Source organism: Lycium barbarum, chromosome 9, assembly GCF_019175385.1.
Source record: "Lycium barbarum isolate Lr01 chromosome 9, ASM1917538v2, whole genome shotgun sequence".
NCBI classification, from domain to species: domain Eukaryota; kingdom Viridiplantae; phylum Streptophyta; class Magnoliopsida; order Solanales; family Solanaceae; genus Lycium; species Lycium barbarum.
In genome coordinates this window covers 86,169,782-86,188,459 of record NC_083345.1, presented here as the reverse complement: position 1 = coordinate 86,188,459, position 18,678 = coordinate 86,169,782, and the positions used below count along the sequence as shown (strand labels likewise).

The following is an 18,678-nucleotide window of genomic DNA, read 5'->3' as shown; positions in this document are numbered from 1 at the left end:
CACCACCCAATAACTTTCAAACTTCAATATCGAGTTCTACTACAAAACCCACTTTGAGTTCTTCAACCTTCAAGGTCCTTTAATGGTGAAAAACTCAAAAATGACTCAAATGACTTGAAACTCAATATTTGAAACCCTAATACACTAAGAAACTCGGATCTAACACTAGAATCAAAAAAACAACACGAAATTTTTGGGGTTTTAATTTTCGATTTTTCTTTTTTTTTTTTGTAAGAATCAAATCCCAAGGTTAGATTTGTTGGAACAAACCTAAATTAGGCTTTGATACCAAATGATATAATAAAGGAAATAACAAGGACAAGAAAATGACAAGGAAAACAAAGGATAACTAGATTGACACAACTAAAGACACAATTTGACAACCAAAGTTCTATAATAACTAAGACCTTCAAATTGTAATCAAATAGAGCACCAAACCCTTAGGATGACCTCAAGGAACTTGTGATCCCAAGCAACCAATCCTCTCTACAAGGTTCACAATCAAAAGCTTCACAAGCTCTCTACTCTCAATGAGTTTAGTAATTTCAATATGCATCAAAATCTACCCTAGGAAATGTTTAGACAAGTTATTTATACTAGAAAGCTAAGGAAGACAACTAAGCTATTACAATTATACCCTTAATGAAGTAAGGGCCTTGTTTGGTTAGTCTTCCTCGTGAATGAAACTTGAAAATGCTAGCCTTTAAGTAATAGCCTCATTGCAAGCATAGCCATCTTCAACACTCTTCTCCAATCCGTCCTCCCATGCAATCATCAACACTTGGAATCCTCGGGAGGGCTCTAGAGTGTACTCAAGTACGTCCCTCTTCATGAATAACCCTTGCATTGTGTCACGACCCAACCGGAGGACCATGATAGGTACCCGGTGCTAACCCACCCGGACACCTCTTATCGTACTCTCATATTCACATCTAGGTGAGCCACATGTCTTACTTATAATTTATATGCATCAATAGTGTTAATCTCGTTGGGCAACAACACATTTATATCATCATCAATAATAATTCCCATATCCATATACACAAGCCGACGAGGCTATCAAAATGACATACAAAATATGAGCTGACAAGGCTAAGGACATCTAATCAAATACAACTGTCTACGAGTCTCTAAGGAGAGTATGTCACATCGTATAGGCGGGACAGGACCCCGTCTTTCCCATGGGTATGTACACAAAATAATAATACCAAAAGTTGTAGCTCCGGAATGAAATAGAGCTTCTCTATGTAGTCCCTGAGTGAGAAGTCTATGGATCAGTCCTGTCTCCCTGTCCACCTGCGGGCATGACGCAGCGTCCACAAACAAAAGGACGTCAGTACGAATAATGTAATGAGTATGTAAAGCATAATCAACATCATAATATGAGCATAAAAGACAGCACAAGAAATAGCATAGGATGGGGGAATCAGGGAGTAGTAGAGCCATCGTCATAATTACTTACTTGTCTTTCATAGGGACCTTCCATTTCTAGTGCGTGCTCGTGTACATACATATATACATATACAAATATCCATATCCGTATCCATATTCATATACATATTCGCATCCATATTCATATACATATTCGTACCCATAGCGTACCTGACCATGAAGGTTCGGTGGTTTCACATACTCGGCCATGACAAGGCTCGGCGTCATACATACCTGGCCCTACCAAAGCTCAGTGTTATTCGTACCCAACTGCAGTGGTGTGCACGCGATAGGTGCCATACCCGGCCATATAAGCTCGGTGTTATATAGTAGTCATACATACTTAAATCCGTATACATAGGAGTTCATGAGTATCATCGTCATCATTGACATCATCATTTTTGTTATATTTATCCTTAGAGGATCAACTATTATATAAAAGAGGCAATAGAATTGTGAACGTATCGAGAATCATTAGCTTTGGAAACCTTAGAGATAGAGTCATTTGGAAGACATTATGGAACTCATGAAAGGATACATATAGCAAGGGAACCATGCCTTAATGAAAGAAGGGTTAGCCTTACATACCTCTTTGTCTCCTTAACTATTTAACGTTCCCCGTTGAAGCTTGAATAATCTACATTTGGAAGGATTCATAACATGGTTAAGCCTTAATGATACTCCTAAATTCAAACTAGAATAATTCATGACCTAATGAAAATTGGGCAGCATTTCCTCTATTTCGTCAACTTCCACCATATCACAAAATAACTCCCAACAACCACAATAATATCCACAATATCATAATCAAGTATTCACATTCGATTTAGCCTTCAAAATTCATCCTTGTGTTCAACTTATGCTAGCAACTTCATACCCATTTTAGCACATTTTCATATAATCCGTCTTTATCACCATTATTACTTTCCATAGCAATATTATACCCATATTATACTAAGAATCATAACTCAAGTTAGCTTACTACTCAAAAACCTCATAAGAACTACATTTAGAACTTATCTTCCACTTTTTCCTTCTACCCAATTGTTCAACAAATAAACATTCTTGATAATATGTAATAAGCATGAAAACTAACATTTTATCTCATAAGAATGAGATTTGGATCAAGCTATCAACTTATATGAAAACCCTAGCTTCAATATCCAAAGAATTTTTGGAGTTTATTAACCCTAGCAAGACCTCTAGCACATGGATATCTTGATTCTTGCTTATTGATATTTAATCTCTCTTGGATTTTGGCTTGGATTAGTTTATGGAGTGGAAGAGAGGGTTTTTAGAGAGCCTTTGGATCTGGTTTGGTAAAATAATATGTCCAAATAAAGTGGAAAGAATTTTATAAAGTGGAACTTAAACTCCCGTCGGGCAATTCTGCGCCCATTTTGACGGGCCGTATAAATTCCTACAGGCCGTCAAAATGGTCCGTAGAACTGCCCAGTCAAATATGGGTCACTGTGACCATTTGACGCTGGGCTGTGTCCATTTGACGGACCACAGAATTTTCTGCGGGGCGTCAAAATTCCTGCGGGCCATCAAATGGTCCGCAGAAATTTTTTGCTCAGACAGTCTATCGTAGAATGGCCATAACTTTTTACTCAGACGTCACATTGACGAGCGGTTTGTTGCGTTGGAAACTAGACTCGATGAAATTCAATTTGGACAAAAGAACACACCAAAAATCATAATATTTTAGGAGATATGCCCCCACCAATTTGGACCAAAATTTTGTCCGAAAATTTTGCCAAGTTTTACCAAAGTTCCCACCAACTCAATTCCTTTATTTGTTTGTTCTTAAATCCTTCCATAGCTCATTTCATGGGCTTAAACCCCCATAACCATAATATGAGAACATGTAATCTCATATAGCCTAAGGTAACTCCCATTTCCACGATTAGGATAACTAATGCCTAACGAATCTCAACGGACGAAACTACGAGGTGTAACACATTGCTTGAAGTTCACGAGCTTGGCTCCTTGTGAAAGGCCTTGATGCAACTTGGGTTGTATCAGTTATGCTTCAGACTTGTATTAGTTTTTCCGCACTTTGATTATGTATCATTTAGACTTTCAGTATATCAGCATGTGTTAGTTTATTTTCCGCATTCAGTATGTTATGATACCACATATTGATTCAGTCAGCCAATTGGTTCGCTCGGTCACATGTAGTCAGGTACCGGGTGCCGTGTTACGTCCAGGTCCAGATTCGGGGCGTGACAGTATTTAATTAGGAGATAATCTAGGAATATGAAAGGTTGTATATAATATAGTTAAAAGTTTAAAATGACATAAATTGTATATATGTAATTTTCTGAAGGTAGTTGTAACTTTTGAAATTACTTTTTAAAATCTTGTATTTGTATAATTTCCCATTTAAATTGCTAGCAATTAGGGGTGTCAATGGTACGGTTCGGACGGTTATTTTATAAAATTTATATCATACTAATTTTTCGGTTATTTCACTTTGTAGAATCAAAAATAGACTATTTCACTTTGTAGAATCAGAATTAGACTTTTCGAAACTGCCCCATCATCTCGGTTTTTCTTCGGTATCAGTACGGTTCGATTAATTTTTGATTTTTTTTTAAAACAAAGCAACATAATGTCATAGTCACTAGTAAAAGTTAAAGAGTCAATATCATGCATACTTCAAAAGGACTTTGGCTAAAGTTCTAGACATTTTTATTGTTTAAAAGGTGATGAATCAAGAAAACATGAAAGACAACAAGAATAAAGATTGATCTCACTATTTAAGCAAAGACAAAAAGTATAATTTATATCGCCCCAGGGGGCAAAAATCAATCAAGATGAGACTCAAGAACTGAGACTACTAAGATTAAGTATCCAATAAGAGTAGCTAGTTACTATTCGAAACGCTAAAACTAATTTAATGTCAATAGGAGTAGTATAATAGGTTTTAGAGTTGGAACTTTAAGTGTTAATTATTTCATCATCCCGAACTCAAGACGAAAATTTTAATATTTATTATATTTAAATCTAATATATAGAATATATTTCACACATATAAATGTATTCGGTACGGTTCGGTATTTTTTCAATTTATTTTTATAAAATTTAAAACCAACCCAATTATTCGGTACAGTTATAAATTTTTATAAAAAAAACCGTCGATTTTATTAAAGGAAACCTAAAATCAATTCGATACGGTACGATTCGGTCGGTTACGTCAGTGTTTTGAAAACAATTGACACCCCTACTTGCAATCACACTGTATCCTTTTCCCAAATTGATTTACGAATTACAACAACATACCCAGTGAAGTCCCACAATGTGAGATCTGAGAAGGGTAAAGCATATGCAGACTATAAGGAGACTATTTCCGACAGACAATTGATTATTGTGCAGTTCAATTTCTCCAAAACTCAGTTGCATTCACCTGTATGTCCCTTTGTCTATATTTCAAGAAAGCTTATACTCCCTCCGTCTCAGTTTAAATGACTTAGTTTGATTTGAGCACAAAGTTTAAAAAACGAAAGGAGACTTTTGAATCGTATGATCTTAAATTGAAAAAGTGCGTAGTTCTTTAAAATCTTGTGATCTTAAATATAGAAAGACTTTTGGGAAAGACCAAGAAAAAAATAAAGACACTTACATTGGGACGGAGGGAGTATAAAACTTTGAGCTGCATGGAAATGTATATTTTCTAGATATTGAAATTTTTTATTATTATGAAAGTCGCCATATCCTACAAGAATGAAATCTTAATTATCCTCTTCTAACTCAATACTAGCGTTATAAATTAATAATTAAGAATAGACTTACAAGATACAACAACAATAAAATTTGGAGATTATATCCTAAGCTTATCCCCGGGAGCAAAACCCTACTCTGTTGATCTCATTGAGGCCAGTAACATCAGTCGTCGGGAACACCAAATGTAACAGAGGGACTGAAGAGGATGTGCTAATTGCCTTGATTTTGTCCAAAGCTCTTTTAACTTCGAATGGTGATGGCACATTGTACCATTGTACATACCAAGAAAGAAGAGTTGTGGCCCTTGTTGCATAATCTTCAGGCGGCCATCTTCCAGATTTCATGTACGTAGAGAAATCCTTCTGAAATTCGAGAGATGAACTAAGAATCTCCTCAACCCGCTTCTGGACTGAACCAAGAAAAGTTGCTTGCACGATTCCCTCCTTTGAACTTGTTGATCTTTTACTTAGCAAACCATTATTGTAGGCCAGTGCTATCTGTACGCAAAGAATGGAATACAATAATCAATTAAGGATACATTACCGAGCACAGTAATTAAAAGTAATATGCAGTTTAGCAGGAAAGGCATATAGATTAATTATCGCTCAGCTTCAGTAAAGCATATGTGCGATCAGGAAACCAGCACCAGGTTAAGAGCAACAGGCATTCATTTTTAAGAATATTTTCAAATAGATTTTGATCCAACACAGTCAGGAGTTTGTTCTTTGAAAAAGGGAAATATAACATAAGGCAAGTAACTATCACTAGTTAATTAGGTGACATTGCTTGACAACATTTTGCTAAAGGTATGATCTATTCTTGCCACAATAAATCCTCTCTAATTGACTTATGTTAGATAAGTTTTACAGTTTTCACAAGGACGATATGATAAACTTGAAGAATGTATTAGGTCTTTACAGTGTTAGAAACACTAACGGTCATCAACCAAGGGTAGGATCTAAACTTGCCACAATAGAATCATCGGTCTTTTTAGGAAAGAAGAAAATAATCATCCGTCTTATTGACTTTTTTTATGTTAGATAAGTTATATTTCATAAAGAGGAAATAATAAAGTTAAAGATGGTATTAGGGCTTTATGATGTTAGAAATGTTAATTTTTCATTAATGGTCATCAGGTTTTGGTACTATATCTAAGCCCACATACTCTGCAACTCCCAGATATATTACTTCACGCATGTAACCAAACAATTTATCATCCTAATCTACACAGAAGCGTATAATTCAACACGTAAAACACCTGCACAGAAATCTCAACGCTATCTGCCATCATTATACTTTCATGTGCTTAGCAAATGGAAAAATAATTGGCTCATAAATAAAGTTGAAAATAAATAAATAGATGTCTCTGATACTGATCATATTAACTTTTAGAGAAACCATAGCTAGCTCCCCGCCAGTTCAGCAATATCAGATACACTAACTTCTAGTTTAAAAATTACACTGACCTCCCTACTTGATTTATGTTGTGGAGACTTCTCATCACTTGTTTCAAAGAGCATTTGGATGGTCTACAGCAGACATGTATACAAAGAAAGCATGCACCAAAGCACTATACAAATAGTCCAATCAAATTTCGAGTATAAAACAAGACCAGGATCAAGTAAGGAGAAGAAACCCTTCAGTTCTTTCAAATAAAATTTTAAATGTTCTAAACGCACTAACCAGGTAGTTAAAAAAGGAATTGAGTCTCAAACAAGATCACTTTTAAAAAAATACATAGGTACAGCCAGCTACTCAGGTACAAAGCAAACAACAGATACCTTCAAACTTGAGATGAATAGTGTGTCCTGTAAATTGCTGGAACTTCTAGTAACCCGATCGACCATGGAACCAATAGTTGTGTATAATGATAGATAAACCTGCAGAGTTCCAAATTTTATATGACTGTCTCCAAATACTAACATAAGCTTCTGAACAAGGAGAACAAGCAACATAACCTTCACGAGAAACAAGCAACATAACCTTCACGAGAAGCAACTATAAAGACCCGTAAATTTTAAACATCAATTTTGACGAATCACAACCCTAGCAGCGATTAAATGTTAACGAACTCACATGAAGGTGGTGAAATGATAATATATGCATTTTATGATTTGGAAGTGGTTTAGATTGATAAAAGATCAAGGAAGGATAAAAATGTGACGTTAGAAAAGAGGGCAAGCTATAGGCCTGGTGGTGATTGGCTTGAGCCTTGGGGTTTGCTCCCTTTCAAGGTCTCAAGTTCGAAACCCACTGGGTGCAAACAATTTCTGAGGGCCATCGGACTGGGGTAAAACCCTGAATTACCCGTGGTGCACTTGCGGGAAACTCCTTGCCGAGGGCCTATGCACCCCCGGGATTAGTCGGGGCTCAAAGAGACCCGGACACCCGGTGCTTAATCAAAAAAAAAAAAGAGGGCAAGCTATAGGCTCTCTTGGGATCTCCTAGGGTCACAAGAGGTGCCCCTACCAAGAACATGAGACGGGAGAGTTACAGCCATTACGAGCCCATCGCAAGACTCTGGCCTCGGTCACCCAAGTGAGCTTGTGGTTGGAGCTCGTCACGAGAAGGTGAGGCCTGGGCAAGAGAAGAGTTTACAGGGGACATGAAAGTTTGGCGTGTTGCAGGGAGATCGTGAGATAACTCCCCAAGGCAGATCCAAGGGCCCTGCTTTGCGAGCATCATTATGAGGCAACCTGTGCTATAAATACCAGGCAATCAGGGAAAGAGAAATTCTAGAGAAAGTTGGAAGGGCTTTGGAGCTCCTTGAAGAGGGATTCAGCCAAGGCATCAAATATTGTTGATAAATCTGATTCTGTTCAGGTTTAATCAGATCCTGATCTTATTTTGATATGATTCTGATATGGTCAGGTAACAAATCCTAATTAGGCAGATTCTTATCTGAATTAGTTTCCAGAATTATAGAGATTTTATTCTGTTTCCTTAATTGTATATTTCCTAGTTAGGCTTCGGTTTTGTGTATAAATACCTCTGTAATTGGCTGTATAGATACACTTGAGAATTAATAAAATCTCTCTTCTCAAAGTCTGCACAGTATCAGAGCTCGTGCCTTTTTAGGAGATAGAGTTCCCCTCACCAGCACTATTGAGCCGCTGTAAAGTTTTTCTCTGGCTTTCCTTTGTTCTAGCCGTTTTCTTGCCACCATGTCAAAAACTAATCCACAAACTTGATAGTAGTGCTACTTAGGGGTGGGCGTTCGGTATTCGGTTCGGTATTTTTAAAGTTCGGGTTCGATAATTCGGTAATCGGTAATTGCAAGTAGATACCAGATACCGAACTTTCAAACTTCGGTTCGGTAATCGGTAAATCAAACTTCGGTTCGGTACGGTATTCGGTAATACCATATTAAGTCGAGTTCACTGTATTACATCAATGGTTAGATAACAAGCATAGATAGAAGATATGCTAGAAGAAAAATGATACAACAAATCCCTTCAAGAATTGGTGAACTTCAGTCAAGGAAAAAACTAAGAAATGATCAAAATTCCCAAATCAATGAAGCCCATGAAATCACATCAACTGAACGTTACAAAGAAAAAGAGCAAAGAAGTGAATAATATCCTTTAGGATATGTGTACTTAAATTGCATTAAACCAATTCGGTAGACACTCCACAATGTCCTTTCCATTCATACCATACACAGCAGAACTATATTCATTATACTAATATACTCACAAATATTGGACAAGCCAAGGGAACTAAAATCATTTAAAAGCAACTGAAATAAAAATATCTACTTAAGGAATACAAAAAAGGTGACAAGTTACAATACCTTGAAAATTGATTGCTTGATTTCAGAGGAATATATATTTCGACAATAGAGCTAGATGGTAAGGGAGAGAAGCGGTGAGGGTGGCCGGTGGGTGGTCACTGGTGTTGGTGTGACTTGTGAGAGAGGTGGGTGTGAGAGATTTGTCTAATTGTTTTGTATACAGAGGCGGTGGTGTTTCGTTCTTGAAAGATTGGGTCAAATTTCCACAATATGTTCTAAACTGATGAGTATTGTTGCTAACTTGCAATTGACGCATGGGTTGATGGGCAGATGGGCTGGACTATTAATTTAATGGCCCTCTATTTAATAACTATTTCGATATTCGGTAAATACCGAATTACCGAACCGAATACCAAATACCAAAATCGAATACCGATTTTTTAAAATTTTATTACCGAAAACCGAAATACCGAATGCCGAAATACCGAAATCCCCGGTTCGGTTCGGTAATTCGGAATTCGGTTTTCGGTGTTTTATGCCCCGCCCTAGTGCTACTATCTTGCTTGGTCTAGATCCAGTTTATTATTTATCAAAGCTAAAAAGTAGCAGGGGTACATGAATGGGGATAAGAAAAAACTAGCTTCCTCTGATCCCAACTACAACTAGTGCGACTCAGAGAATTCACTTGTCGTGTCATGGCTTATCAACTATATGCAACCACAGGTTACCAGACAATATCTATTGCTGAGCTCACCTACTCACACTTGGGGAATGATGCTCAGAACTTTGAGATCCATAACAAAGTTCATGGCACAAAGCAGGGTGAAATGTCAATTTCTCGGTATTTTTCTGAATTGAGTAGTTTGTGGCAAGAGCTAGATTATTATCAAGACTTCCAAGCAGATTGTACTAAGGATGCAGTAAAGTTCCAGACACTGGTTGAAAAGGAGCGGATCCATGATTTCTTGGCCATTTGAACAATGAATTGACCAAATAAGGGTTCAAGTACTTGGTAAAACCCCTTTTCTTTTTGTTGAGGAAGCCTATTCTTATGTCCAGCGGGAAGAAAGCAGGAGGTTATGCTCTAACAACACCAATAGATAAGTCTGGGTTGACTGCTAGTGATTACACAACTTGAGAAGTCTGGATTGAATACTAGTGATCCTCGTGAGCACCTAAAGCGATCAACGCTACCAATTATGATAAAGATCACTTATGTTGTGATTATTGTGCGAAGCTGCGACATACCAAGGAAACTTTCTAGAAGTTACATAATCGACCCTCTAGAGGTCGTGGAGGAAAATGAGCCTACTCAATGAGAGCTCACACAAATTTGTCAAAGACAATAGAGTGATCTAAGGATACAACCTCAGTTGAATTTTTTTCTCCTAGTGAACTCAAGCATCTCAAGTCCTTTTTGTCTCAACTTGACTCTTCCTCCGGTGCAACATCTAATTTGGTGAAGTCAGGTACTGCTTTTACTGCTCATCTTAATTCATGGATTAGTGATTCTGTTGCGAATAGCCACATGACAGGCTCATCTAAAGAACTTCTTAACTACTCTCCGTGTCTAAAAACATACAATGTTAGAATAGCCGATGGTTCTCTTTCCCCAATAGCTGAAACAGGTTCTGTTTTATGCGCTCCCAATATTAAGCTATCTTTTGTACTTCATGTCCTCAGTTTCCAGTTAACCTTTTATCAGTCGGCGCCACCACCAAAGCTCTAAACTGCATCAATTGAGTTCTTTCCTGATCATTTCAAAATCTTCAAACAGAGAAGAGGATTGGCAGTGGTAGAGTGCATGATGGCTTGTATATGTTGGAAATGAATCAAGGTGAAGTTCTATGTCAAGATGTTTCTGGATAAAGAAAGAATGTCAATCAACAAATAATCCGGTGACCTAAACGATTGGGGCATTAGGAAGCATCATCATCTTGTGAATTGCAGAGTTGTCACATCTTCAAAAGGATGGGGAGGTCTCGAAGTGAAAGACCTCAAAATATTTAATAAACCTTTGTTAGGAAAGTGGATTTGGAGATTTGGAGTGGAGGAGAATGCTCTGTGGAGGGGTGGGGTAGTGGAAAAGTATGGGATAATGAAAGGGAGATGGAGGACTAGAAACATTATAATTCCGTTTGGGTGTGGGTTGTGGAGGGGTATTATGTAAGGGGTGGGAAAACTTTTGCGGACATGTATTCTTTAAGGTTGGGGATGGAAGTAGGATTAGCTTTTGGGCTCATAAGTTGTGTGGGGAGAACGAGTTGAGGGAAGCCTTCCCTAACATATATCGCGTTACATGCCAAAGAGAGATAACAATCCAACAAATATGTAGGTGTCTCGAGGGGCTTGTTCATTGGGACTTAAGATTCAGAATAAATCTTCAGGATTGAGAGATGGAAGAACTTCACAATGTGTGTGAGTTATTGTATGGCTAGGCTAGTCACACCTAACAGCTTATCAGATGTTTGGAGCTGGCAGGCATGCGGAGATGGTTTATTCACTGTTAGCTCTTTTTTTAAGAGGCTATTCGTGAGAGGGGAATGTATCTTCTCTCTTAATTCTATTTGGATCCCTAGAGCATCGAGGAAGGTATGTTTTTTTGTTGGCAGGCGGCAAGAGGTGTGATCTTAATAGCAGATAATCTGAGGAAGAAGAGGATTGTCTATGTTAGTTGGTGTTTTATGTGTAAAAGTGCAGGCAAAAGTGTAGCTCATCTCCAATTGCACTGCAAGGTGGCTAGTCGGTTACGAAGGGTGCCCCTCAATTTGTTTGGGACGCAATGGGTGAGGCCAGGCACAATAAAGGAGGCTTTGCAAAGTTGGTCTCATGGGAGGGGGAAGATAAGCCGAAGGGCATGGAGGTTTGCCCCTTTAGCAATCCTGTGCAAAGACGAATCTAGAATTTCTAGAACATGGGTGCACCACTAAAAAAAAAAGAAGGAAAAATTGTATTTAGTGGGAATCGATCCCTAGTTCTCTAGGTAAAACAACTCAACCTTCAACCAAGTCCACCATTTAGCACTCTTGTAGCATGGGTGTCAGTTGTTAATATTATGCCAATTTTAGAAAATATACACATAAAATACCTAGTTTTATTTGACATATAAATTCGCTGTGATCATGTGGGTCATTTGGAAAGAGAGAAATAGGAAGATTTTTGAAGGGGTGGAACAAGATTTTGTAAAGATGCAAAGTAGTGTCTTGCCTCTAGTTTCTTTTTGGTGTACTGTCGAGGTCTCTATTTGTATAGAGGATTGGATCTCTTTTGTTGAGAACCATATTTGATGTAGGTTATCTTCTTTTGGTATACGGCTTGTATACGGGGTTTCACCAATGGTTAATAAAATTATTTACCTTATCAAAAGAAAAAGGAGACCAAGGACCTCATCCCCAACCGATGTGGGAACTTAACAGTAACTACACAACAGCATGGCTCAAAGATGTAGCATCTATTGTCCGCCATTTAAGAGTTCTTTTTTTTTTTTTTTTGAAGTATAAAGGTTAAAAAACATTTGCATGACGAATCATCACCTGTAATAGGGCTGGCCTGTCCTTGCTTACACACTCAAATAATACTTGTAAGCAAAATTCTTGGAAGTCAATGTCAGATCTGCAAACGTGCAATACAGTCTTTACTATCAACTCATGATTACAATAAGAAGACAAGATTTCAGCAGGACGTTAGACAATCTTGCTACATTCACATCTTGGAGGCTAGTCTTTTATTATCCATTAATCAAGTTTGATAGGACTTCACGCAATTTGCTACATTCACATCATCAAAAGCAAATCTTTCACACAATCTTGCTATATAATTTAGTTGGTTACTTGCAATTTCATGTAAATAGTCCCTGCTTTTCAAATTGAACGTTACGATTCGAAAGGGAACCATTAGCTAGTGATACTGAGTTAGAGGTTAATAAATGGATTGCTCTAAGAGGGTTAAAAAATGGGCGCATAGAACTTTGACATTATTTATTCGGGAAAGTGAAGTGGAACACTTTAGATCTCTCATAATATTATCGTAAGCTCTTACACTTGGACAATAATTTGGCGCAATTCAACCCAAAAGCAAAGTCATGTGAAGTGGAATCTTGAAAACAGTGAACAGTTTTTAGAAAGAAAATCGGATGGAGAAGTAGAAAACAGACACAGTACGCAGTGGATAGCAACTTACATTTGAACAAAAAAATCATACTTCACCGAGATAAATAAAACAATTACATGAAATATGCAGATATATCAAGTCTAGATTACAGCTGTTCCTTTTCCACACTAACAGAAGGAAAACCAAGCATCAGGAATAAGTGAGGATATAGGGCAGAACAAAATTACTCAACTTCATCATAAAATTTTAGGAATGGTCATAGAGTAATTGCAACCAACTAAGAACACATCCTCTTTTATCAAGTCACGGGCAATTAGCACAGAAACAAATATGACAGTGAAATTGTTAAAAAAAAAAAAAAAAAAAAAAAAAAACATATTACAGCTTCCAATTTCCCCTACCCCAACCCATCCCTTTTTTTTTTTTTTTGAAAAAAAAAATGCCATGCATTGTCTCCATTCACTCAAACAAAAAAAGACAACTAAAAGGACCATTACATCAGTCAATAAGGAAAACAAATGATGCAGTGCATGATGAACTGATAACCGTTGTATTTTGTAGGAAATCAATTCCTTGATTAATTATGATGTTCTGTCATCAATATATACAAGAGACTTACCTTATTCTAGGAGATATTCTAGCTGTACATAATATTCTAGGAAATATTCTAGCTGTACATACTAATGACTAATATTCTAGCTGTACATAATAATGACAAAATACAACGGTTATCATGAACAATGACAAAAGCAAAATATTGATATTGTTGGCAGATAGACGCAACCAGGCAATCCCTGCTCACCATTTGAGGAGTTAGAAGTAGGGGTATTCACGCAAACCCGAAAATCAAACCAAATCAAACCGAAAGAAAAAACCCGATACAATTTTGTTTTGATTTTTAATTTTAAAAACCGACAAATACTACCGAAAAAAGCCAAATCAAACCGACTATATGTTACCTATTTAAAAAGTATAATTACACATATTTATATTTTCATATTAAAAGTTTGCATGGTACATCTTTAATCTTTTGCATTCTTGTTCTCTAGTCTAGTTCTTTGCATTTACAATTTACAGTAATTTTGTTTCTTTGCCTTTACATTCTAGTGTGATTTATAGTCTTATTTTGATAAATCAAAGAATTTATTTCATATTAAAAGTAAATTGTCTTTAATTGAGTCCTTAATTATTCATCATTGTTTAATTCTATTATCATCAAGAATAATTGGCATAGTAGTGTTATGTTGGACTATAGTAATTGGATTATGTGTTTGTTAATGTATGTCACATATTTATTTTTGAAAAAAAAATACCGATAAAAACCCTAAAACCCCGACAAAAACTGAACCAACAGAAACCCGACTAAGTTGGTTTGGTTTGGTTTGGTTCTAATATTTGAAAAACCGACTTAATTGGTTTGGTTTTCTTTAAGAGAAAATCGACTCAAGCCAAACAATGAACACCCTTAGTTAGAAGACCAAGAAGCTGCTGCTCGGACTCTTCAGAAATGTCGACGGGTGCGTGTGGGATTCCCCAAAAGTAGTGCATTTTTGGATAATCCAACAGGGGTGGCAACATTTTTGGGGACTCCAAGCAACATAGCCAAGAAGCATCTTTTACAGGATTCATGACGTAAAGAAGAATCCATAGGAGTGACCGAAGTCCAGCTTCCAAAAATTAGCCTTTTCGCTCCTATCCTGCTTTATAACAGTAATACAAGCCAGGCAAGCCTTAGACTACATATCCAGCTCCAACACTTCAACAGCCAGGATGGATCAGGATTGATAACTGTTTGTCGGAATGAGACAGAACAAGAATTTCTTCAATCACAGTTTTCTAGGGTGATTTATTTTGTAACCAAGTCTTCTAGGATTTTTTATTTTTTTTTTGAAACTGGTACTTAAATTCAAGTAGTAGGAAAAAGAAATATTTTCTGCTTGGAAAATTTCTTTTTCCCACTACTTAATTTTAAGTAGCTTTCTTGGTTTATTAAACATTACATTCACATGAAGTTCAATAAGAAAAGTGTTAAACTGAGTTTGTCATAAAAAAAAAAGATCAATTTCTAGTTTCATGCTTTATGATATTCATTTTTTTTTAATTGTGGGATCCATGTGTATGACTCCGTCAGTCAAAAATGTCAGAATTCGGAACTAAGAAAAAAGGAAATAAAAACACAACAATGACTAGATACTGAATCAGGAAAATAATCGCTAGAGTATTGACTTAAGAATCAGCAATGAATATACGGAAACTTGCCTGCTATTCCAGTTAGGGTCACAGCAGAGCTGGGCAAACGAAATTAAGCTTGGGTTAGACGAGAAAGTACTGATCAACTGATCTACCATGTCACCATCTCGACAATCTCTACTCGCGGCTGCAGCTCTTAAACGTGTCAAACCGAACACCTATGATAAAAGCAAACAAAATTTGATGTAACAACTAGACAAAAAAGAGTTGATTTTTTTTTTTTTTGGGTAAATGAGAACTAACCTTGTGCATTGCTCGTGACAGCAGTGACTGACACCCTGCAGGATCATCCACATAGGAACACGCTCCAACCTTTCTCTTGACATAGAGGATACCAGAACTAAGCGCATCACTCTTGTCCCCTGAGCTCCATGGTTTTTCTGTAAAAGAGTTGCAGATAATATTGAACAAGATAAGTATTCAGCCTCAATGTCCAACTAGATGAAGCGAAAACCAATGTCAACTTTACCCTCTGGAGTGTGATTGATGACTTGTGACCAGTATCGAGGACCGCAGACACGAACAGCCTTCAACTATAATGCCAAAAGAGAAAAAAACTGGCTTGACCTAATGTTTCATGTGTCCAATAATCTTAAAAGTACAGCATAATTTGCTTGTACAGAAGACCAGAACTTACAACAGCACGTTCTGGAAGAATACACGGGGTGACCTCATAAAAACTCGTTTCTGCATAGTGTTCTGTCTCCCGAACAGTAACTTCTAATGGACAATAGACAGGTAAACCACTGTCCACATCAACTGTCTGAACCCAACGAGCTTCTGTTGCAAGAACATACAAATGCCGAAAAGCCTGTACTGATGCAAATTTATATTATAAAAGTATTTACTGATAAATCACAGGCAATGGAATGGGAAGAAGCAAATACAACGATAGTGTAAGATGTTTACTTAGAATATTAGCAAAATCGAAGACATCTAATGAGATCAAAGAAAGTAAGATCATTAGAGTTTGCAAAGAGATATTCCATAAATGGGGAAAAGGAAATAGTCAATAACCAGACAATTTGAAACAGGGAAACCAAGATGTTGAACAATTTCAATTTCTGCATTAGTAGTATCAATCAATCATATCCAGAAAGGTGATTTCGAGATAAGTGAACTTCAAATCAGAGTCAATCCACCATTTTATTTTATTTTGATCAGGTAAAAGGTTTCATTGAAAATTACAAGGCCAACTTGGCCATACACAAGAAGTATACCAAAACGGGAGGACCTACAAATTATGCTTCTCTCCAAAAGACACCCAATCCTCTAAACAAACAGGAACTGCATGGGTGCACCAAAAGAAAATAAGGGATCGGGGACTACTCCTTAATTGAGCTAAGCTCATCTCTACCCCTCCAAAAGCTCTCCTATTTTTCTTTCCAAACGACCCACATTAAAGCAAGAGTAGCACTCCAGGTATTGTGCCTTCTTCTCCTAGCTCCACTCTTCCAGCTGAACATCAACTCCTTCATGGATCTTGGCATAGCCCGGGAAACGCCAAACCACCTAATGATATCCCACCATAACCTCGTGGCTACCTTACAATGGAACAAAACATGACCCACATCCTCACATGTCTCCTTACAAAGAAAACACCAACTTATGCAAAGAACCTTTTGTTTCCTAAGATTCTCCGCCGTCAAATCACCCCTCTAGTAGCTAACCACGAGAAGAAACACACCTTCCTCGGTACCTAATGTATTCATACCGAATCAAACGGAAAGATAATCTTCCGCCCTAGACAGAAGCTTCTCAAAGAAGGACTTGACAGAGAACACTTTATCATTCCCCAACTCCCAACTCAAAGCATCGGGTTTACTTTATTATTCCCCAACTCCCCACTCAAAGCATCGGGTCAGTCGACTGGCATTGCTTGTGAAGTAAAGCTAGTAATCTCTGAAGTTCGGTCACCTCCCAATCTTAGAAATGTCTCCTGAACCTCAAATCTCAAAAAGTCCCATCCCCTTGTGTTCCCCTAAATTGTGAACAGACAATTCCCTTTGGCAAGAGACCCTATACAAAACCGAGAAATCATCCTTTAGCACCACATCTCCACACCACTTTTGACCCCAATAACTCTACTCCCATCCCTAACCTTAAAAACAATGTTGTCATTAAAGGCTTCCCAACCCTTCATTATATTCCTCCACACACCACACCCAAAAGGCATAATAACCACATTTGTTCTCCAGCCCCCTTCCATAACTCCATATTTATCCGCTATCACCCCCCCCCCTCCCCCTTTCTCTGCACGAAGCTTCTCCTCCATCCGGAATCTCCACAACCATTTGCCCAAAAGTGCTCTGTTGAACACCTTCAAGTCTTTAACCCCAAGTCCTCCCCTCCGTTTAGGAGAAGTCACAGTCTCCCATCGCACTAAGTGAAACTTCTTAGCACCATCCGCCGCATCCCAAAGAAAGTTTCTTTGTAACCTTTCCAACTTTCCTATGACAATGGTGGGTGCACTGAAAAGGGACATGTAATATGTAGGAATCTCGATAAAGTGCTCTTGATAAGTAATTCTTTCCCTCCTTTGGACAAGTATCTCTTCTGCCAACCTGCTAACCTCTTCTCTACCCTCTGAATGACCGCATTCCACACTCCAAGATCCTTGTATGCCGAGCCCAAAGGTAACCCAAGGTAGGTAGTAGGTAGAGCCCCTACCCTACAATGCAAAACTTCGGCAAGCAAGTCAATGTTGACCACCGCACCGACAGGTATGATCTCGCATTTTTAGAGGTTGATTTTAAGCCCTGATACCACCTGGAACCAAGCCAACACTTGTCCAAAGTAGTCCAACTGGATCTCATCTGCATCATAGAACACTAAAGTATCATCAGCAAATAAGAGATGGGTGACTGACATCATGCCGCCACCCCCTATCGCAGCCTTGAACCCCTTGATAAGTCCGCCTACAACAGTTCTGTCCATCATCCTGCTCTAAGCTTCGATCACTAAAATAAAAAGCATAGGTGATAAAGGATCTCCCTGGCTCAAACCCCTCGAACTACCAAAGAAACCACACAGATTACCATTCATCAACACTGAGTATCTCACATATGAGATGCAAAAGCTCATCCACTTTCTCCATTTCTCCCCAAAACCCATCTTCGATCTTCAACATAACGAAATCAATGAACTTCCAATTTACATGATCATAAGCCTTCTCAAGATCTAACTTGCACAAAACACCCAGTACACCTTGTTTCTTCCTCGAATCTACCACTTCATTAGCCACCAAAGCTGCATCTAGATCTGTCTTCCTTCGACAAAAGCATTTTGCGAAGAAGAAACAGTCTCATCCAATACTCTCTTAAGTCTATTAGAAAGCACCTTAGAAATTATTTTGTAGATGGTTCCAACTAGACTAATAGGCACCATATCGTACAACACTACCTTTCAGATCAATACCATGAGCA

General features: G+C 37.8%; 1 protein-coding gene across 4 annotated transcripts in view; it reads right to left on the bottom strand.

Annotated features, from left to right (window-relative positions):
* Positions 1–5,106: 5,106 nt before the first annotated feature.
* LOC132609054 (anaphase-promoting complex subunit 1) overlaps positions 5,107–18,678 on the bottom strand; it is a 55,267-nt gene continuing 41,695 nt past the window's right edge. For 3 of the 4 annotated variants that reach the window (XM_060322881.1, XM_060322882.1, XM_060322884.1), the window contains 7 exons: positions 15,891–16,064; positions 15,723–15,786; positions 15,497–15,633; positions 15,263–15,411; positions 12,427–12,505; positions 6,942–7,040; positions 5,107–5,657 (listed from right to left, as the gene is read on the bottom strand). In XM_060322881.1, the coding sequence (XP_060178864.1) occupies positions 5,271–5,657; positions 6,942–7,040; positions 12,427–12,505; positions 15,263–15,411; positions 15,497–15,633; positions 15,723–15,786; positions 15,891–16,064 (1,089 nt within the window). In that variant the 3' untranslated portion in view covers positions 5,107–5,270. The remainder of the gene's footprint in view (positions 5,658–6,941; positions 7,041–12,426; positions 12,506–15,262; positions 15,412–15,496; positions 15,634–15,722; positions 15,787–15,890; positions 16,065–18,678) is intronic. The other variant, XM_060322883.1, reaches the window with a different exon arrangement.